At 43.1% G+C, this 23,181-nt stretch overlaps 1 protein-coding gene across 3 annotated transcripts in view; it reads left to right on the forward strand.

Annotated features, from left to right (window-relative positions):
* The window catches only part of LOC124000967 (talin-2-like), a 152,040-nt gene that overhangs the window by 84,578 nt on the left and 44,281 nt on the right, over positions 1-23,181 (forward strand). For all 3 annotated transcript variants that reach the window (XM_046307614.1, XM_046307616.1, XM_046307615.1), the window contains 15 exons: positions 8,623-8,750; positions 9,012-9,075; positions 9,221-9,325; positions 10,604-10,759; positions 11,623-11,724; positions 11,823-11,899; positions 13,048-13,234; positions 14,837-14,950; positions 15,434-15,542; positions 16,203-16,411; positions 16,691-16,789; positions 17,109-17,276; positions 19,923-20,217; positions 21,532-21,698; positions 22,365-22,493. In XM_046307614.1, coding sequence (XP_046163570.1) covers positions 8,623-8,750; positions 9,012-9,075; positions 9,221-9,325; positions 10,604-10,759; positions 11,623-11,724; positions 11,823-11,899; positions 13,048-13,234; positions 14,837-14,950; positions 15,434-15,542; positions 16,203-16,411; positions 16,691-16,789; positions 17,109-17,276; positions 19,923-20,217; positions 21,532-21,698; positions 22,365-22,493 — 2,109 coding nt within the window. The remainder of the gene's footprint in view (positions 1-8,622; positions 8,751-9,011; positions 9,076-9,220; positions 9,326-10,603; positions 10,760-11,622; positions 11,725-11,822; positions 11,900-13,047; positions 13,235-14,836; positions 14,951-15,433; positions 15,543-16,202; positions 16,412-16,690; positions 16,790-17,108; positions 17,277-19,922; positions 20,218-21,531; positions 21,699-22,364; positions 22,494-23,181) is intronic.

Genomic DNA, 23,181 nt, shown 5'->3' on the forward strand with positions numbered 1-23,181 from the left:
ACTACACCAGGCATGCTTTGCTCACTGCACACCTCACTGTATCCACATTAGCTTCCCCTGCCTTGAGGTTGAGAGGAGGGCTCCCCGCTGACACCTGGGAGCATTCTATGCACAGTACTGTACACATATACAGTTGAAATCAGAAGTTTACATACACCTTGGCCAAATACATTTAAACTCAGTTTTTCACCATTTCTGACATTTAATCCTAGTGACAATTCCCTGTGTTAAGACAGTTAGGATCACCCCTTTTATTTTAAGAATATGAAATGGCAGAATGATAGTAGAGAGTGATTTATTTCAGCTTTTATTTCTTTCATTACATTTCCAGTGGGTCATAAGTTTACATACACTCAATTAGTATTTGGTAGCATTGCCTTGAAATGTTTTAACTTGGGTCAAACGTTTCGGGTAGCCTTCCACAAGCTTCCCACAATAAGTTGGGTGCATTTTGGCCCATTCTTCCTGACAGAGCTGGTGTTACTGAGTCAGGTTTGTAGGCCTCCTTGCTGGCACACACTTTTTCAGTTCTGCCCACAAATTTTCTATAGGATTGAGGTCAGGGCTTTGTGATGGCCACTCCAATACCTTGACTTTGTTGTCCTTAAGCCATTTTGCCACAACTTTGGTAGTATGCTTGGGGTCATTGTCCATTTGGAAGACCCATTTGCGACCAAGCTTAAACTTCCTGACTGATGTCTTGAGATGTTGCTTCAATATATCCACATAATTGTCCTTCTATTTTGTGTAGTGCTCCAGTCCCTCCTGCAGCAAAGCACCCCACAACATGATGCTGCCACCCCGTGCTTCACGGTTAGGATGGTGTTCTTCGGCTTGCAAGCCTCCCCATTTTTCCTCCAAACATAACGATGGTCATTATGGCCAAACAGTTCTATTTTTGTTTCATCAGACCAGAGGACATTTCTCCAAAAAGTATGATCTTTGTCCCCATGTGCAGTTGCAAACCGTAGTCTGTCTTTTTTATGGCGGTGTATATATACGGTATACACATATATACCACCATAAATACACATACACGCGTGCGCGCACACACACACCTACATAAATACTGTACTGTACATCCATTGTGAACTCCCTCCTTGTCTTACATGCTGCATCCGAGCTACAGTCCATAAATACATCTATAGTTAACACTATCCATTCTCCCTATCCTCCCCTTCACTCTTTTATCTCTCTCTCTCTTGCCCTGACTCCTTCCCTCTCTCTGTTTTTTTTCCTCACGCCCTCTCAATCCCATAAAAATTATGACACATCCACACCCGCTTACTCTGGCATACATTGCAGTGTTCCATCATGCATTCCCTTCTCTCACAAACACAAGCCTGTATTCTTTCTCACAAAAACACATTTCCTTCCTCTAGCTATTCGTCCTTTTGCTCCTCTTGCTGCCTTCCCCCTCCCTTTCTTGTTTTTACTCAGTCACACACACAGAACCACGCAGACACACATACATACACACACACTCACACATGCTGATCAGAGTCCCCCCCCACATGGCGTTGCCTCAGACTCCAGTGACTCTAATTTGTCACAATATTAAAAAGGCCTGACAGAGCAAGAAGAGAGGGAGCATTCTCTGGCTGGAACACACCCCAGGCCCCACATCCACTCTCTCACTCCTTCCTTCCAAGACTTCTCCCTCTGCAGTGCTCTCAGATGCGTCTAAGGAACATGACTGTACTACACATGCTTCTTGTCAATGTCTCTATTCTGCTATGATGGAATAGTCCTCATTCACCATGCAACCATTACCATAGGAGACTGACATAGTAGGTTCATTTAGTGAGTGTAGATTATAGTATCATCCCTGGCATTCTTTAGGGAGAGCCTCTTAGTGATGAGCCCCAATGTTTATTAATGATGTGCAGCTTCCATGATCTCATCCGCTCCCCTCCACCCAGCGGGGTTCTCCAGCAGTTACAGCCCCAGCATTCATAACCAGACACCAGACAATCCACTCCTTTCACACATCTATCTACTCCACTACTACAGGAAATACAGCGCCATAGCAACAACCTTTGTATTGAGTTGGGCGGTATCCACATTTCCACATCTTCATACTGTTCCTGCACACGAGTGGCACCATTTATTTCCAATGTATTATTGAAATGTTTGTTATGCTAGAAAATGTTAGCAAAGTACTAACTAATTCCCATTGTGTACACTAGCTAAATGCTAATGAATGCCCACAAATAACTATCTCAAAAGGCTTTACTCACACTTGCCAAGTACCTCAACTCCTTGTTGAACACAGATTATAGTTTTTTTAATTAACCTCTGACTCCTTCGAGTCGCTATGCGGTGATAATAAAATAAAGTAAATTCTTAAATCCTTACCATGTACCTATATTTGTCATCTGTTGATGCGTGCCTTTCTTTGCTCAAATCCATACTTTTTAATAAAATGCTAATCAAATTCAACCACTGACTGTTTCCTTGAGATTCATTTGGCACAACTTAGAGCAACAGCAATGAGAAAACAGTCAGTGGTTCTATTTGATTACCTTTTTATTCAAATGTATGGATTTCAGCACTTGGCAACACTCACATTTAATCCAGAGGTGGATTGAGTGTCTCTGCTGTAACCAATAAACTTAAATATTCTAAACTAGCCACCGAACATTATAGCTTGCAAAGTTAGCAAACCAAATGTGTAGAGCCCTGAGCTAGAGAAAATGTATTTAGCACATCTAAGATAGTTAACTTTATAATTATAAGATATTTAGCTGGCAGACATTAGTAGTGACTTTCAAGTGTATCTTGATCACCTCTTGTGCTGATCAACAGTGGATCGGCACGTCACGTTTGCTCCAAGTACTTTTTGTAAACAAACATTCCATTTTTTGATTTACGGTGGTATGAATTAGGCAATTATCTCATTGTCAGCATTTGTTCATTGCTGTAAGATTCCCCCCAGGTTAATGGTGGAACTATTTAGGGTACAGTAGTAGACTGATTGACATTAGTGCTAACAGAGAGTGAGGTATGTTGAGCTATGTTTTGCATTCAGCATTACTACTTCAAGGGAAATATAGTATTCTATCAAACAAAGATATCTACATATATTTCAGAATGTTGTGTATCCCTGGAAATAAAATCTGAATTTATAGAAACATAATAGTTTCGAAAACATAGCTGGTCCAAACAAAGTGGTGTCTTGGCACAACTTACATCGGTTATGGGGTAAGTTGAGCATAGACACAGGGTAAGTGGGTGATGGTGTCCTTTGACAGTGGATGATGGTGCTGGTAGGTCAAAGTGTAGTTAATGAGATGGGGGTGTGGTATATTGTATATCTCAAATGCATGCCTACATTCAGATACACACTGAGTGTATAAAACATTAAAGACACCAGCTCCTTCAATGACATAGTTTTCAGCTGAATTCATCTGGTCAGGCTATGATCCCTTATTGATATTTAAATCAAATCACATTAAACTTTATTTGTTACATGCACCGAGTACAACACGTCTAGACAAGTCCTTACTCAACAGTGCAGTTCAAGAAAGAGTAAAGAAAATATTTACCAAATAAACTAAAGTGAAAAATAATGAAAAGTAAAAGAAAAACACAACAATAATGAGGCTATATACAGGTTGTACCGGTAGCGAGTTAGTGTGCGGGGGTACAGTTTAGTTTAGGTCATTTGTGTATGTAGGTAGGGGTGACGTGACGAATAAACAGCGAGTAGCAACAGTGTACAAAACAAACGGGGAAGTGGGGTGTCATTGTAAAGTCTGGTGGTTTTGTGGTGCCCTCTTCACAACTGTCTTGGTGTGTTTGGGCCGTGATAGTTCGTTGGTGATGTGGATACTAAGGAACTTGAAACTCTCGACCCGCCCTGCTACAGCCCCGTCGATATGTCGATATTAATGGGGGCCTGTTCGGCACACCTTTTCCTGTAGTCCACGATCAGCTCCTTTGTCTTGCTCACATTGAGGGAGAGGTTGTTGTCCTGACACCACACTGCCAGTTCTCTGACCTCCTCCCTATAGGCAGTCTCATTGTTGTCGGTAACACTGTTGTGTCGTCAGCAAACTAAATGATTGTGTTGGAGTGGTGTGTTGGCCACGCAGTCGTGGGTGGACAGGGAGTACAGGAAGGGACTAAGTACACACCCCTGAGGGGCCCCAGTGTTGAGGATCAGCGTGGTAGATGTGTTGTTGCCAGCCCTTAGCAACTGGGGGTGGGCCATCAGCAAGTCCAGGATCCAGTTGCAGAGGGAGATGTTTAGTCCCAGGGTCCTTAGCTTAGTGATGAGTTTCGTGGGCACTATGATGTTGAACGCTGAGCTGTAGTCAATGAACAGCATTCTCACATACAGTAGGTATTCCTTTTGTCCAGGTGGGAAAGGGCAGTGTGGAGCGCAATTGAGATTGCATCATCTGTGTATCTGTTGTGGTGGTATGCAAATTGGAGTTGGTCCAGGGTGTCCGGGAGGATGCTGTTGATGTGAGCCATGACCAGCCTTTCAAAGCACTCCATGGCTACAGACGTGAGTGTTACAGGTCGGTAGTCATTTAGGCAGGTTACCTTTAGTTCCTGTGCCAAAGAACACTATGGTGGTCTGCTTGAAACATGTTGCTATTACAGACTCGGCCAGGGAGAGGTTGAAAATGTCAGTGAAGACACTTACCAGTTGGTCCGCGCATGCTTTGAGTACACATCCTGGTAATCCGTCTGGCTCCGCTGCTTTGTGAATGTTGACCTGTTAAGGTCTTGCTCACATCGGCTATCGAGAGCGTTATCACACAGTCATCCAGAACAGCTGGTGCTCACTGTTGCTTGCCTCGAAGCGAGCATAAAAGGCATTTAGCTCATCTGGTAGGCTCTCGTCACTGGGCAGCTCGCTTCTGGGTTTCCCCTTGTAGTCCGTAATAATTTTGTAGTCCGTAAAAGCCCTGCCACATCAGAGCCGGTGTAGTAGGTTTCAATCTTAATCCTGTATTGACACTTTGCTTGTTTGATGGATTGTCTGAGGGCATAGCGGGATTTTTTACAAGTGTCCGGATTAGTGTCCCGCTCCTTGAAAGCTTCAGCTCTAGCCTTTAGCTCAATGCGGATGTTGCCTGTATTCCATAGCTTCTGTTTGGGATGTGTACGTACAGTCACTGTGGGGACGACATCGCCGATGCACTTATTGATGAAGCCGATGACTGAGGTGGTCCCGGAACATATTCCAGTCTGTGCTAGCAAAACAGTCCTGTAGTAGCATCCAGGTCATCTGACCACTTCCGTATTGAGAGAGTCACTGGTACTTCCTGCTTTAGTTTTTGCTTGTAAACAGGAATCAGGAGGATATTGTTATGGTCAGATTTGCCAAATGGAGGGCGGGGGAGCTTTGTATGCATCTCTGGGTGTGGAGTAAAGGTGGTCTAGAGCTTTGTTTCCTCTGGTTGCATATGTGACATGCTGGTAAAAATTTGGTTAAACTATTTTTAAGTTCACCTGCAATAAAGTCCCCGGCCACTAGGGGCGCCACTTTTGGATGAACATTTTGTTGTTTTCTTTTTGGCCTTATAGAGTTGGTTGAGTGCGGTCTTAGTGCCAGCATTGGTCTTTGGTGGTAAATATACTGCTACGAATAATGTAGATGAGAACTCTCTGGGTAGGTAGTGGGGTCTACAGCTTATCATAAGGTTCTCTACCTCAGGTAAGCAATACCTCGAGACTTCTTTAATATTAGACATCGCGCAACAGCTGTTATTGACAAATAGACACCCCCCCGCCCCTCATCTTACCAGACATAGCTTCTTCTCTGTTATCCATGTTGTCGTTCAGCCACGACTCAGTGAAACATAAGATATTTGTTTTTATTGTCCCATTGTTTGGATAATTGTAGGTCATCAATTTTATCTTCCAATGATTGCATGTTATCCATTAGAACAGATGGCAGTGGGAGTTTACTCTCTCGCCTACGCATTCTTAGAAGGCAGCCAAACCTGCGCCCCCTTTTCCTTCGTCTTTTCTTCACGCAAATTACCGGGATTTGGACCTGTTCCCGGGAAAGCAGTATATCCTTCTCGTCGGACGCGTTAAAGGAAAAAGCTTCTTGCAGTTTGTGGTGAGTAATCGGTATTCTGATGGCCAGAAGTTATTTTTGGATCATAAGAGACGGTAGAAGCAACATTATGTACAAAATAAGTTACTAACAATGCAAAAAAGCTAACAAAATAGCATAGTTGGTTAGGAGGATGTAAAACATTCAGGAGATCGGTTAAAGAAGGATTTATAAGCCTTGAGGCAATTGAGACATGGATTGTATAAGTGTGCCCTTCCAGAGGGTGAATGGGCAAGACAAAATATTTAAGTGACTTTGAACGGGGTATGGTAGTGGATGCCAGGCGCACGGTTTGTGTTAAGAACTGTAGAGTCCATGCTCTTTGAGGCCACTAAGCCCATGAAACTGGTCCGCAAGATTGTTAATATTTTGCTAAGCAAATTCCATGTCATCAGATAAGACCTTGTGTACCTCTGATATTCTATCATAGCCTCTCTTTCACACAGGTACATGTTCGTTTTATTTTTTGTCAGTGTCATTCAGTAAAACAAAAATGCATCCCTTGCTGCTGCTCAAATGGGCTTCTTCCCTTCTCTCACTTCCTTGTCTTGTCTCTCAAGAACCTCAAGGGGAGCTAAACCCCAGCTTGTTTTACGTTTGTATTCACAGAGCATGATTATGTATGCTCTGTCAATAAAAATGTATGACACATTGCCAAAAAATACTATTATGCAACAAAATGTAATCATATCATTTGTATGGGGTATGGTGGCCATTGGCTCAATGCTAGAGGACAGATGGCTCCACCCATATGGATCGCGAGAGAGCGATCCACGGAGAGAGAGCGAGCCACGGAGAAAGAGCGAGCCAGTGAGTGAAAGAGCCATTGAGAGCCAGCAAGAGAGAGAGCCAGCGAGCGCCACCGAGGGAGAAGGAGCCACCGAGGGAGAGGGAGCCAGTGAGAGAGACAGAGAGAGCAAGAGCCAGGGACAGAGAGAGCAGAATTAGGCCGATACACGCTAATGATCAAAATCCAGAAAAGAGACGTTAAATTCTACACCACCTAAAAGGAACCGATTCCCAAACATTCCATAACAAAGCCATCACCTACAGAGAAGAGTACCCTACGCAAGATGGTGCTGAGGCTCTGTTCACAAACAGACCCAACAGAGCCCCAGGACAGCAACATAATTGGACTCAACCAAATCATAAGAAAACAGAAAGATAATTACTTGACACATTGGAAAGGATTAACAAAAAAACTAAGAACTGGAATGCTATTTGGCTCTAGTACACAGTGGCAGAATACCTGACCACTGTGAGTGACCCAAACGTAAGGAAAGCTTTGACTATGTACATACTGTGAGCATAGCCTTGCTATTGAGAAAAATGAGGTAGAAACTGATCTGCACTTCCTAACCTGCCAAATGTATGACCATTTTAGAGAGATATGTTTCCCACAGATTACACAGATTCAGAAAGAATTAGAAAACAAACCCAATTTTGATAAACTCCCATATCTACTGGGAGAGATATCTGTGTTCCATCACAGCAGAAAGATTTGTGACCTGTTGACACGAGAAAAGGTCAACCAGCGAAGAACAAACACCATTGTAAATACAACCCAAACCTGTTTAACTATTTGCATATCGTTACAACACTGTATATATAGACATAATATGGCATTTGAAATGTCTTTATCCTTTTGGAACTTTTGTGATCGTAATGTTTACTGTTCATTTTTATTGTTTATTTCACTTTTGTTTATTATCTACGTCACTTGCTTTGGCAATGTTAACATGTGTTTCCCATGCCAATAAAGCCCTTAAATTGAATTGAGAGCGAGTGAGTGAGAGCGCCACACACACACACAGAAAGACATTACTGACACGCCCCATGAGGAAACGCAGGCCACATGCTAATGCTTTTATGGACAAGACATTTAAATATAACAGATACCTTAGATTATTGGTGCAAAATGGAACTGTATATTCCAACTGAAGCCTTGATGGAAGTGTATTGAAATAGTCATTCCTGTTGTGGCCAGACAGGGGACATGTTGCTACATGGTTGCTATCAAGCATTAGTGAGGCCTGGCAATAAGTATTCATTTGGACTTTATTTAGGCCTGCACTATGTCCTGTTTATTGTTTTGTATATAAATTGTTCATATTGTAATAATTAAAAACCACTCAGTGAAAGTTGCTCTTTCATTTTCAAAGCAGTTTATTAATGACACATTGTGGATCCCTCTGCTATGTTGGTGTAATATTCTGAGAAATGTGCATGTTTATTGACGTCTTTGTTTCTGGTAATATGTCACCACTGACTGTAATGATCCATGATTTAGGCTGTTCCATTTCATATGTTAGCAAAGGTCTTGGATTGCTACAAACTAATCTTGTTTGGCTCCTCTGAGTCCATTCATCTAAGTTAAGTGTTTATGTTGTATCCCTGCTGACGGTTTACATTTTTTCACCTAGCAGGCACTCTTCTCTGAAGCAACTTTCAAGACAGAAAAAGCTGCATTACTCTCTAGCTTGAACTCAGTGTAAAGTACACTCTTTCTTTTCTCTCTTCTGTCTCCTTCTCTCCTCTAGGCCAGAGATGACATACTGAACGGCTCCCACCCTGTTTCGTTTGATAAAGCCTGTGAGTTTGCTGGAATTCAGGCTCAGATCCAGTTTGGACCCCATGTCGAACACAAACACAAGCCTGGATTCCTAGAGTAAGTCCTCTTATCAGATATCATTAACAACACTATGCTGTACTTTCCAACACTACTATTCTTTTAGACACTCTGTCTCAATCCTCCCATCTAGTTTAGATGCAATCCTTCTCTTTGGGATACCCATTTGAGTGCATGCAATAATGTTAACACTTGACAAATGTAGGTGCTGAGGTAAGAATGACCTCAAGTGTGAAAGCATGTTTTGGAAAGGGAAATACCTCATGAGTGTACATTTGTAAAATGTGATTTATCTCATAGCCTGAAGGAGTTTCTACCCAAAGAGTACATCAAGCAGAGAGGGTCGGAGAAGAAAATATTTGTGGTATGTTGTAAGCGTATGGATTTATATGTTATCAAAGGGAAATAAAAAAAAGCTGTGAATTAAAATCAATAATTTTCAGAACATTTGAAAATTTTAAGTCTCTGAAAAGTTCATATTGCTGCACCTATTTCCCTCTGACCCGCAGGATCACAAAACCTGTGGAGAAATGACGGAGATTGAGTCTAAAGTGAAGTATGCGAAACTAGCAAGGTCCCTTCCGACATATGGGGTCTCCTTCTTCCTGGTGAAGGTAAGACATAAGAAGAGAGGATTGTGTTCTCCAACAGGAAGTCAACTGAAGGATTTACAATGTAAATACAGCTGACTGCAAGGTAAAGATTAGCCTTGAGAGCTGTGTGTATACGAGCGAGAGCGAGTGAAAGAGAGTGGGTGAGAGAGAGAGATGAGGAGAGGGAGTTGGGAGTTTTAAGAGCATGATAAATAATACAGCACTCTCTCACACAGCAAAGCCAAAAACATAGATATACTGTAGGTAATGCACAATTTGGAAGTTTATTGCAACCTTTCATTTGTTATGTGTCACTCTTAAACGAGCTCAGTGTTTCCAGAAAAAGCTTTTCATAACTATAAGGCTCCTAAATATGATATTGAAGCAATTCAGCCTGTCTGTGATGGTGGGACTACAGCCAATAAAACCTCTCTGACAGGTCACCTGTGCTGTGAGTCCCAGACCAGAAGATGTTACAAAAACCTCACCCACCTGCTATGTCTGAAATAAAAGGATACAGATTTAAGATCATTTCTCTAACATGTCAAACCCATTAATATTTCAGAATCTGACTTCCTGAGTTGTATACACTGTGAACAACTTCTTGAGTAAGCAAAGACGAACAATTGGAATAGTTCTCTAAACATAACATTATGTTGATTATCATGGTAGCTATCTGACCTTGGATGAATAACAATGAGTCTGTACACGTTGCTCTAAAGCGGTTCCCTTGTTCCTGTCAAGGAGCTATACTTTTAGAACCTGACAATAAAAGTATTTGCCTGGAGACGTGAAAAGGTATTTTTCAACTCCCCTGTCCCCCTAACCGTTAATTGTGCGTAGTGTTCAGCATTGCTGGAGTGGAGCCAACAGTCGGCTTATGCTCTGAAGTGAGGCATAATGGATGGTGTGTGGGTAGAGAGGAGGAGGGCACTAGAGCCAGGCAGAGTGCTGCTGCTGGTGGAAGCGCCATCCTGACGAACTGACAGCCACGCTGAGGCTCCCCTAGCAACAGAGGCCTGGGGAAGGAGGGACTGGGGAAGGCCTGTTCAGCAAAACAGCAGGGAGTCCCGGTTAAACAAGCCTGAACTCTGCAAGGTCACTCCCCATCAACCCTCCTCCTCCTCTAGGGCTCCTGACTCAGGACAGAGAAACAGAACAGAGCATGTGTGCTATCTATGGCACGCAGTGCTGCTCTGCTGCGGTTTTAATTTCTCTGAATAAAGAGATGCCCCCAGTGAGTCATCTGTGTAGGTGTTTAACACCTATGGAAATATTGTCTTATGTCTTGTCTGTTAGGAAAAGATGAAAAGCAAGAATAAGCTGGTCCCTCGGTTACTGGGGATAACCAAGGAGTCGGTGATGCGGGTAGAAGAGAAGACTAAAGACGTGGTTCAGGAGTGGCCCCTAACCACGGTGAAGAGATGGGCTGCTTCTCCCAAGAGCTTCACCCTGGTATGAACTGCCCTCCGTCTACTCCAATCCCACATTCACAGGAACACATTCTACTCTCTTGACCTCTCTTCTGTCCCTTCCATCTCCATATAGCAACAGAAATAACTGCGAAATAGTATGTGTTGTTGTTACTACCTCTAATCCACAGTGTTATTGTGCTTTCTTGTTAATAAGCAGTTCTTGTATATATTAGACTGTGTATATATACAAGTGATTTTACTGGAAGAATGTGAAGCACTTGGATGTTTTATTCATTTGAGTGCTTTTTCAATTTAGTATTTTGTTTGTTGTCAACATTGCTGTTTTTTGTTTCGTCTCGCTTTATTAAGCCAGACTTCACTCAACGGATTAACCCATTTAAAGATTAATAAGAAGTGCAACATACTCAAAGGTGCATTTGCCAACATTGATATGAATGATATATTACTTTTCTGTCTCACATAGGCAGCCTTTGAAGTGTGTGATATTGATATTGATATTGAAAATGTGTATTTCTCATATTTAATCAGCTTTTTGAGGACTGCAATTCGTAGTGGAAGGGAGTCAAAGTGTGTCTGTTCATTAGGAGAAGGAATGGTAAAGGTGTTGCCAACATACCTTTAGTCCATTCTAAGCTTCTTTCTCAGTACTCCCACATCTTTCTATGCTTGTGTGGATGGAAATAAATTTTGAACTTCGAGAACAGCATGGTAAAGAGCTGTGGCATGTGAAAGTAGAAGGCCCTGGTTCAACCTTGACCTCTGAGAAAGCTGCTGTACTCTCCATACGACATACACACACTTCTCCATTTCCTAGAGGTATCACCAGGTGGACCTGTGCTATAACTTCAGTATCTCTCCTGACTAACTGCTTGTATGCTGCAGGACTTTGGGGAGTACCAGGAGAGTTACTACTCTGTTCAGACCACAGAGGGGGAACAGATCTCTCAGCTAATTGCAGGATACATCGACATCATCCTCAAAAAGGTAAATCAAGACAAACCAGAGATGACCAAACCAGAAATGACACTTCCCAAGTACTTTATTTTCTTTATTATGACACCTTTTGATATTCCCTTCCACAGAAGCAGAGTAAGGATCGTTTTGGCTTGGAGGGAGATGAGGAGTCCACCATGCTGGAGGAGTCCGTCTCTCCAAAGAAGTAAGAAAGGTTCATAATGCACATCGTCTTAATAAGGTGCAGTCCTATTCACGTTGAGAATGCTGACCAGCCATATTCAGAGACTACAGGCTAGTTCCTCATTCCTCATGTGAATGTAAACCGTAGTTTAATTGTGGCATATAATCACATTTCTGCCTGCCATGCATTACAGCCCTGAGAAAGAGAAACATAGAAGGAGTTAAACTGATTTTACCTTTAACATACTGTATAGTATATGTGAGATTAATGTGTTCTCTGAAACACTATCCTAGAATTCCATCTGTCCCTCTCCTTCAGGAATGTAGTAACTATCCTGGTACTCCCGAGTGGCGCAACGGTCTAAGGCACTGCATCTCAGTACTAGAGGTGTCACTACAGACCCTGGTTCGATCCCGGGCTGTATCACAACCAGCCGTGATTGGGAGTCCCTTAGGGCGGCGCACAATAGGCCCAGTGTCATCCGGGTTAGGGTTTGGCCAGGGTAGGCCGTCATTGTAAAATATGAATTTGTTCTTAACTGACTTGCCTAGTTAAATAAAAAATGTTGGCTTTTCATTATTCCTAACCTCCATAAGAAAAAGACCCCAGAGCAAGACGGTTATATTATTCTGCAAAAAAAAACACAAGATCATCAGGAAGATATTGTGTTCTTGGAAGTATTTGTCTTTTATATTTTTTTGTGGCCTGCAGCCAGACTCCTAAAGACTCCATAATACAGATGGACTCTTGTCCTGTTACGCCGAATCCAGACACCGGTTGTTATTGGAAACCTGTTTGTCTCATCGCGGATCCTGCTGTGATAGACACTGGGCATCATATCACTCCCTGCTGTTTAGGTGCGAATTGACTCATGTTTTTGTTCTCAGCACAGAACATAATTGCTGCCTCTCAAAATAAGCAGTAATTAACCAATAGTGAGTGTGGCATCTGTTTACAAGGGCAGGAAAACAGCGCTTTTCATGTCTTTCAGTGCCTATCGTCGCTAACTCACTATAAAGGTTTTGGTACTACTGTCCCATTGTTAGGGAGAAAATACTGAGCATCGACTTCAACCTTGTCAGAGGTTGTCTTGTAAAGGTCTGAATCTCTCTCTCTCTGTCTCTCTGTCTCTCTGTCTCTCTGTCTCTCTCCCTCCTTCCCTCATCCAGGTCCACCATCCTACAGCAGCAGTTCAACAGGGTGGGTCGTGTGGAGCATGGTTCGGTAGCACTGCCAGGTATCATCCGCTCTGGGTCCATCGGCTGCCCTGACAACACCTTCAACATGGGCACCATGCCCTCTGCCCAGCAGCAGATCACCACAGGGCAGATGCACAGAGGACACATGCCCCCACTGGTGAGCATGCCCCTGGCACCCATGCCAATGACACACAGTAGGAGCAGTGATGTGCAGAGAACCTTGCTTACACCATCACTAACTATGATCTTTGTTTGTGTATAAAAATCTGTACTTTCTGTGTGTGCAGTTGAAGTCGGAAGTTTACATGCGTTTAGATTGGAGTCATTAAAACTTGTTTTTCAACCACTCCACAACTTTCTTGTTAAAAACTATAGTTTTGGCAAGTCGGTTAGGACATCTACTTTCTGTATGACACAAGTAGTTTTTTTAACAATTGTTTACAGACAGATTATTTCACTTATAATTCCCTGTATCACGATTCCAGAGGGTCAGACGTTTACATACACTAAGTTGACTGTGCCTTTTAAACAGCTTCGAAAATTCCAGAAAATTATGTCATGGCTTTAGAAGCTTCTGATAGGCTAATTGAAATAATTTGAGTCAATTGGAGGTGTACCTGTGGATGTATTTGAAGACCTACCTTCAAACTCAGTGCCTCTTTGCTTGACATCATGGGAAAATCAAAAGAAATCAGCCAAGACCTCAAAAACATTTGTAGACCTCCACAAGTCTGGTTCATCCTTGGAAGCAATTTCCAAATGCCTGAAGGTACCACGTTCATCTGTACAAACAATAGTACAAAAGTATAAACACCATGGGATCACGCAGCCATCATACCGCACAGGAAGGAGACGCGTTCTGTCTCGTAGAGATGAATATACTTTGGTGCGAAAAGTGCAAATCAATCCCAGAACAACAGCAAAGGTCCTTGTGAAGATGCTGGAGGAAACGGGTACAAAAGTATCTATATCCACAATAAAACAAGTCCTATATCGACATAATCTGAAAGGCCGCTCAGCAAGGAAGAAGCCTCTGCTCCAAAACCGCCGTAGAAAAGCCAGACTACGGTTTGCAACTGCACATGTTGACGAAGATCATACTTTTTGGAGAAATGTTCTCTGGTCCGATGAAACTAAAATATAACTGTTTGGCCATAATGACCATTGTTATATTTAGAGGAAAAGGGGGGACTCTTGCAAGCCGAAGAACACCATCCCAACCGTGAAGCACGGCGGTGCAGCATCATGTTGTGGGGGTGCTTTGCTGCAGGAGGTACTGGTGCACTTCACAAAATAGATAGTATCATGAGGCAGGAAAATTGTGGCTATATTGAAGCAACATCTCAAGACATCAGTCAGGAAGTTAAAGCTTGGTCACAAATGGGTCTTCCAAATGGACAATGACCCCAAGCATACTACCAAAGTTGTGGCAAAATGGCTTAAGGACAACAAAGTCAAGGTATTGGAGTGGCCATCACAAAGCCCTGACCTCAATCCTATAGAACATTTGTGGGCAGAACTGAAAAAGCGTGTGCGTGTAAGGAGGCCTACAAACCTGACTCAGTTACATCAGCTCTGTCAGGAGGAAGGGGCCAAATTTCACCCAACTTATTGTAGGAAGCTTGTGGAAGGCTATCCAAAACATTTCACCCAAGTTAAACAATTTAAAATGAATGCTACCAAATACTAATTGAGTCTATGTAAATGTATTTGGTTAAGGTGTATGTAAATTTCAGACTTCAACTGTATGTATTGTCAGAGCTTGGCCCAGCAGGCCCTGATGGGGACCATTAACACCAGTATGCAGGCGGTGCAGCAGGCCCAGGCTGATCTGGGGGAGGTAGATAACCTGCCGCCACTGGGCCAGGACATGGTGAGTTCCCACCTCCCATTTACTAGACTAATCCCCCTTTATACACAACAGCCACTAAATCTCACCATTCAAAACTTTTCCAATACTCAGAATCTTTTGGTCCATGCATTCTGGTCAGTGAAGATTAATTTGTTATTTTAGTGTGTTTTTGGAAAATATATTAAATTATTAATCCCATTGAATGTATTAATTTTTTTAAAGATGCAATTTTGGCGTTTTCCCTCTGTATTGATTTGTTATGTGTAGAGATACTCAGTTTTTTTTTAAAGTCCATTTGAACTCCCATGTTCCACGTGTAATTAGGTGGTGGAAATTGACTGTAAATATGGAAGATGTACTTTAAAGCTCGAGACTGGTGCTTCAAAAGCTGTAGGAGTTGTGAAGAAGCGCTAGTCCTTTAATCACTGCTAGTAAAGTTTATCTGGGTTGAAAATCTCCTACTGTGATGAAAGCCAATACCCATCCTTCTCCCTCTCCTGAAAGGCGTCCAGAGTTTGGGTTCAGAACAAAGTGGATGAGTCCAAACATGAAATCCACTCTCAAGTAGATGCCATAACCGCCGGAACGGCGTCTGTGGTCAATCTTACAGCAGGTGAGTGCAAGAGGTTACCTAGGGATATTTTGAGTTGTCTGTTATTCTTGCACTGGAATCATTTTCTGACAAAAGGCCTCTAGTCCTCTAGCTTGAGAGAAAAAAATAATAGGCGCTCATCTTCAAGGGCAAAACCCATAGGGATAGAATCAATACACACATTTTCCTAGCCAATGTGGAACGCCCAGAGAGGAGGGGCTCTGAGTTCCCTTTACATAATGGAGCATTTACCATTTGCCATAATACATTTTTCCATTGATGGAATAAATAGTTAGCGTGTTGTCTTGAATCTGAACTGGCTGGCAGCCTCTCCCTGCCTTCTGGCTGGAGCTGTGCCATGCTGCTCCACACTGCTCCCTGCCAGCCGTTCGATAAGTTTTCATCTTTCCCAGCCATCTGTTGGATGGCACTGAGGCTCCCTGTTATCATCCAGTAGAACCTTTTACCTCTCCACAAATAACTATCACTTCTCTCTTTCTCTGTACTTATCTCTGCTGTACCATATCCAATGTGTTTTCATTATGATAGTGACACGGGTGTGTGTATTATAACACCACCCAGGTTGCTGATTTGTGGTTTGGGCTGAGAGAGAAGAGACATTGTCAGAGGTAGAGCAGAAGGCACTGGAAAGGGTTAACAAGGACTTTCTCTCTTCCCTAGGTGACCCCACAGACACAGACTACACAGCGGTGGGTTGTGCTATCACCACCATCTCCTCCAACCTGACAGAGATGTCTAGGGGGGTGAAGCTGCTGGCAGCGCTGGTGGAGGACCAGGTGGGCAGTGGGCAGAACCTGATGGGAGCTGCCAGGACCCTGACAGGGGCCGTCTCTGACCTGCTCAGGTCTGTGGAGCCAGCAGCTGGAGAGGTACAGAAACAACACAGCACTGTTCTACCCATCACATCTGTTCTATTCTCATATATTGATGTGTACTGCCTTTTTAACAAGTCCACTAGTCTGTTTCTATAGTATGTTTTCTAAAATGGTTGAAGGACACAATTTTGTGTCCTGTAGATATAATCACTGGGAGCTGTTTTGATTTGTGATGTGAACTGTGTCTGAGAGCAGCCAAGTGCTGTGATTGGTCTGTGGTGCCGCGGTGGGGTCAGTGTTGTGAACGTGGTGATGTCATCCTCTCCCATTCAGCCCAGACAGACGGTGCTGACTGCAGCAGGAAGTATAGGCCAGGCCAGCGGGGACCTGCTGCGTCACATGGGGGAGGGCGAGACTGACGAGAGGTTTCAGGTTGGACTGCACTTTACTCTGTTTCTATAGCTCCGCTGCCAAACAGGAAAACACGCTGGTTCCCAGTTCCTGTTTAAAGCTGCACACACACTTATGTAACGGTATCAGGCTTTGTTTTCTTTAGCTATTGTAATTGAGTGGACAGCAAATCCCTCACTAGAGAATGCCTGTATTTCTACTGTTTCTGCATACTGACTATGCAGCTATATAGCTACCAGAGTTGAGACCACATAATGGAAATGTCCTTATTCAGTCTGTCCAGTCACGATTTCTTAGCTCTGCTGTGGCTCAGTGAGTGACGGTGATGCATGTCTTTCAGGACATTCTGATGAGCCTGGCCAAAGCAGTGGCCAACGCAGCTGCCATGATGGTTCTCAAGGCCAAGAACGTGGCCCAGGTGGCAGAGGACACGGTGCTACAGAACCGAGTGATTGCAGCTGCTACTCGGTGTGCCCTGTCCACTTCACAGTTGGTGGCCTGCACCAAGGTACTGCTCCAACTGACACCCACACCCCTGTTCCCTGTCTCCTGTAGCCATGGAGGACAGCTCAGGACAAGGAATGGTGATAGGAGAAGAGCTGGCTTGCTGAACTGACATGGCTGTTTGTTTGATTTCTTGATTTCTGGCACAGACTATACCCTATTCTAAATTAGTTATGTCAAGAATAGGATTATCAGTCTTGTACACACAAGCATTTCGCTACACTCGCATTAACATCTGCTAACCATGTGTATATGACAAATACATTTCATTTGATGTGTTCCGAGGCCAGTGGTCAACAACCTCCAAAGCATTCCTAATTGCTCACCAAACATTTCTTTAAGAAACCCACGATAAAGCCTTGCATTCCTATTTCGTCTCGCGCTGTTGGTGGTAGGTGCACCAAATTCAGCTACCGGGTAGGCAACGTGTTCCCATTTTGAACCATTTCATGTGTCTGAAGTTAATTAATTCTACCTTCCTCGTGGGCCCTGAGAGCAAATCAAGTGCATCTATTGGTCTACCACTGGCCAATCTGATATGTCAGATTACAGTCTGCAGCTTCCTCAAGCTCACAGAAAAGTTGACAGTGACATTTCTAAACTTTTTCAACCATGGCTAGAGAGAAAAGCTGCTGTTTCAATGAGTTAATGTTTAAGTTGTGCCACAACCAGCACTGCAATGAATGAGTAGGAAAGTGTATCGATAGGCTTACGTTGTTATTAGCAGCTTGCGTCTTTTTTTATATTGAGTAAAATCAGTTTCAGCTGAGGGAGGGAGAGCAGAGTGATGTTGAGAGACGGACCCTCTGCTACTCTCTCCCTCTGCTGAGAGTCACCATCAGATGCATTGCAGGAACAAGCCCAGTTAAATAAAAATATAAAAGCAACTTATTTAAATGTATGCTCACTCAGCTGTGCATCACAATTAATACAACAACTGATCTATTATTGGTGTGATCAAATACGTTTTGAAATATAATTTTTAAATGGTCTCTGAAGAACAGCAATGCAATGGCAGGGCAATTCAACCATAGCCAATATGTAATAGTGATAATGTATTGAGCGTATAGCCTACTGCACAAACCTCATTGCTAAAGAACTGTTTTTAATAGGTTAATGTTGCATGTGCTTTTTATTTTATTATCTGAGTGATATACAGTGGGGCAAAAAAGTATTTAGTCAGCCACCAATTGTGCAAGTTCTCCCACTTAAAAAGATGAGACCTGTAATTTGCATCATAGGTATACTTCAACTATGACAGACAAAATGAGAAAGAAAAAAATCCAGAAAATCACATTGTAGGATTTTTTATGAATTTATTTGCAAATTATGGTGGAAAATAAGTATTTGGTCACCTACAAACAAGCAAGATTTCTGCCTCTCACAGACCTGTAACTTCTTCTTTAAGAGGCTCCTCTGTCCTCCACTCGTTACCTGTATTAATGGCACCTGTTTGAACTTGTTATCAGTATAAAAGACACCTGTCCACAACCTCAATCAGTCACACTCCAAACCCCACTATGGCCAAGACCAAAGAGCTGTCAAAGGACACCAGAAACCAAATTGTAGACCTGCACCAGGCTGGGAAGACTGAATCTGCAATAGGTAAGCAGCTTGGTTTGAAGAAATCAACTGTGGGAGCAATTATTAGGAAATGGAATACATACAAGACCACTGATAATCTCCCTCGATCTGGGGCTCCATGCAAGATCTCATCCCGTGGGGTCAAAAGGATCACAAGAACGGTGAGCAAAAATCCCAGAACCACACGGGGGGACCTAGTGAATGACTTGCAGAGAGCTGGGATCAAAGTAACAAAGCCTACCATCAGTAACACACTACGCCGCCAGGGATTCAAATCCTGCAGTGCCAGACGTGTCCCCATGCTTAAGCCAGTACATGTCCAGGCCCGTCTGAAGTTTGCTAGAGAGCATTTGGATGATCCAGAAGAAGATTGGGAGAATGTCATATGGTCAGATGAAACCAAAATATAACTTTTTGGTAAAAACTCAACTCATCGTGTTTGGAGGACAAAGAATGCTGAGTTGATCCAAAACACACCGCCCGGGCAATGAAGGAGTGACTTCATAAGAAGTATTTCAAGGTCCTGGAGTGGCCTAGCCAGTCTCCAGATCTCAGCCCCATTGAAAATCTTTGGAGGGATTTGAAAGTCCGTGTTGCCCAGCAACAGCCCCAAAACATCACTGCTCTAGAGGAGATCTGCATGGAGGAATAGGCCAAAATACCAGCAACAGTGTGTGAAAACCTTGTGAAGACTTACAGAAAACATTTGACCTCTGTTATATACCCTTTGTTGGCAATGACAAAGTGTTGAGAAACTTTTGTTATTGACTAAATACGTATTTTCCACCATAATTTGCAAATTAATTCACAAAAAAATCCTACAATGTGATTTTCAGGATTTTTTTTCTCATTTGTAGGCCTCTCAACTTTTTAAGTGGGAGAACTTGCACAATTGGTGGCTGACTAAATACTTTTTCGCCCCACTGTATCTTGGTTTGCATTTTGACTCAGAAAGTGATCTTGACTCAAAAAAGGTTGTTGACCACAGCCCTAGGCCTAGCATCTTTAAATGTGTTGTATTTTGAGAGTGGCCACTAGAGATTGACTGTGGACTTTGTTTGTCCAGGTGGTGAGCCCCACCATCAGTTCCCCGGTGTGCCAGGAGCAGCTGGTTGAGGCAGGGAAGCTGGTGGATCGCTCGGTGGAGAACTGTGTCGAGGCCTGTCTGGCGGCCACAGACGAAGGTGAGCTGCTGAAGCAGGTGGGTGCCGCGGCCAACACAGTGAGCCAGGCACTCAGTGACCTGCTGCAGCACGTACGCCACTATGCCAGCTGTGGTGAGCCCATCGGACGTTACGACCAGGCCACAGACACCATCATGACAGTCACTGAGAGCATCTTCACCTCCATGGGTGATGCAGGTGAGCTCTGGGAAAGGAGGGGAGGGGTGGGTAGGGTTGATAAGGGGAGAGACTGGTGTAGTGCGGAGGGAAGGGAAGTAGTTGATAACAATTTTGGTGGTTATGGTGAGAGAACCTTTCACTCTTTTGATTAATCTTACAAGTATTTTCACATTCCTGGTCAGTTCTGGCTTCAAGCAGTTTGAGTTTAAAAAGTTTAGCTAGCTATTATCCAAGGACTTAATTCTTACTTACTATCACTGAAGTAGGTACCAGTATCTAGCCTGTGTTTCTTGTCTTTTTTTCTCAAGACTTTCACTGAGGTTGTTCCCCTGTATTTTGACTGAGTGGGACCAAAGATGTTTTCAGGTTATGGTTTATATTAACTGACCTTCAAAACTCTGCTGTTGCAATATTTTCAAAGCCTGAAGTATTTGTTATGGTTCGCCGATGAGTCTAAAGAATTCCTAACCCCAGCCAATCCTCAAGGGGTTGTAGAAAACATGTCATTGAAAACCACTACAGAGCTTCAAATCTGGTCTCAATCACTGTTCAATGGGGCTTTGAAACTTAAAAGAAAACATATGACCTGAACATTTTTGGAGGGCTAAAGGGATACTTCGAGATTTTAGCAATGAGGCCCTTTATCTACTTCACCAGTCAGATGAACTTGTGCATATCATGTTTATGTTTCTGTGTCCAGTATGATGGAAGTTAGAGGTCGTTTCGTAAGCCAGTGCTACCTAGTGTTAGCGCAATGACTGGAAGTCTATGGGTATCTGCTGGGAAAGTAGATAAAGGGCCTCGTTGTCAAAGTCCCGAAGTATCCCTTTAACATGCTAACTTTCATAAATTATTGTAAAAATAAATTGCAGTAATTCAGCCAAGTATTCTAAAAAGTCCCATTTCATTGACCATTTTGCCTGTAAATACTGCGGGATGTAACATAGCCTTGATGTCATGTGTTTTATAGTCTTCTCTCTAGGTATTTCTAGCTGTAGGCAAGGTTTTTATAGGCTGACTGGGGACATATGGTAGCTTCTAAACAGCACTCTAGCAGCTTTCTAGTTCTTTTCTGTGCATTTTTGTGAAGGAATAAAGAAATATATATTTTTATAACCAGAGTGGAGAATGCCAAAGGGAAACTACTGTGAGTACGACACCAGAAGGTGAAAAGGAAGCCGTGTAGTGTATTGTGTGAGGCCCAATGAGGGATCAGCATTCAGAGAATAATCTAGGCCATGTTTCTGTGGTGATAGCACAGTGGGGAGGTATTGATGTCTCTCTCTCTCTCTTTTCTCTCTGATCGCTCTCTTTCTCTGTGACCGTGTGTAGGGGAGATGGTGCGTCAGGCCAGGGTGCTGGCTCAGGCCACGTCGGACCTTGTCAATGCCATGAGGTCAGATGCTGAGGCTGAGGTTGACGTGGACAACTCTAAGAAGCTGCTAGCAGCAGCTAAACTCCTGGCTGATGCCACGGCCAGGATGGTAGAAGCTGCTAAGGTATTAAGACGGACGACCACTACACTGTACTTATTATAATCCTAGGAAGGATTAGTGTATGCCATTTAGTTTATGATATGTCATATTAGTGTATTATCATTAGTGTCATGTCTGCAACTAAAACTGGAACTCTACTGATATCAGTTGATGGAAATGAGATGTTCCTGCTGTAGTCTGAGCCGTTGCGTCTCTTTAGAGCTGAAATAATGAAAGGGAAGCACCAATGGTTCTTAATAAGCCCATGGCGCTGTAGACAAGTATAAATGAGCAGGATATTATCAATGTGAAAACGCCAGGCAAGTGAAACGTGTGACACATTCATCACGAATCCACTGCCGTTACAAAGAAGAAATGGGAATCTTGCTCTGACGGTTTCCTTGGAAACTGTCAGAAAACAGACAGAGCCTAATGCCTCTGCATTTAATATACAGTCACAGTGTTGGGGAAATGTGTAGAGTACCACTGAGACTATGAGAGCGGTTTTGATATTCCCTTTGCCACTGCAGAACTATGATTGTATTTAGTGGTGTTTTTGCTTGCAAGCAACTAAACGCCACTAAATACAATGGTAGTTCTGCAGTGGCAATGGGAATGGGAATATCAAACCCTCTCTCATTTCTGCCTGCGTGCTTGTGTGTATGTCTGTGTGTGCATGTCTGTGAACAGGGGGCTGCAGCGTACCCAGAGAATGAGGACCAGCAGCAGAGGCTGAGAGAGGCTGCAGAGGGGTTACGCGTTGCCACGAATGCTGCAGCTCAAAACGCCATCAAAAAGAAGCTGGTCAACAGGCTGGAGGTGGGTGGAGGGACAATGACAGCACATTGTAACCGTTGTGCTACCATTGAGACCCTGTCCTGCTGTAGTTTTGTAGCAATCAGCATTTGTCCTTCTTCACAAACCACAGAAGTCCATCCAATACCATGACACACCATTAAAGAGGAGACTGTGTCAGATAGAACTACCTAGATCTATGTGAAGATGGATGGATCTCCCCCCAAGCCTTGGGAAGTGCATAGCAAAAGGCTCAGATAATTTTGAATTAATTTGCACAGATGAGGCATATTTAGCATATTCTCTACATCATTTATTATCCTGCAACAGAAGATGTGAAGTCCATTAGTTGTGTGAATGAGTTAATCGTAGTGTAAAGATTTGGGTTTAGCCCTTAGTATTTCAGTCCCTACTGACAAGACCCTCACTTCAGTCATTTGGAGCTTCCACTGCTCACTAACCCAAGGCTGTAATCAGTTTGTTATCATAGATGCACATCTCTCTCTGTCTCTGTAGCCTGTAGTTGTAAAGAGTTACACCCCAAACAGGATACAGAGATAATAAAAAATATTTAGAATGTAATGGGTTTAGGTTAACTGAGATTACACCTCCACCTGCCCATTCATATGGCTGAAATCTCTCCTACTGATCACCTAAAGCTTTATTTATCTGTTTAGGTTTCAACACATGGCCATTTGTGTTGTATTCTTCC

Source organism: Oncorhynchus gorbuscha, linkage group LG02 (assembly GCF_021184085.1).
Source record: "Oncorhynchus gorbuscha isolate QuinsamMale2020 ecotype Even-year linkage group LG02, OgorEven_v1.0, whole genome shotgun sequence".
In the NCBI taxonomy this organism is placed as follows: Eukaryota; Metazoa; Chordata; class Actinopteri; order Salmoniformes; family Salmonidae; genus Oncorhynchus; species Oncorhynchus gorbuscha.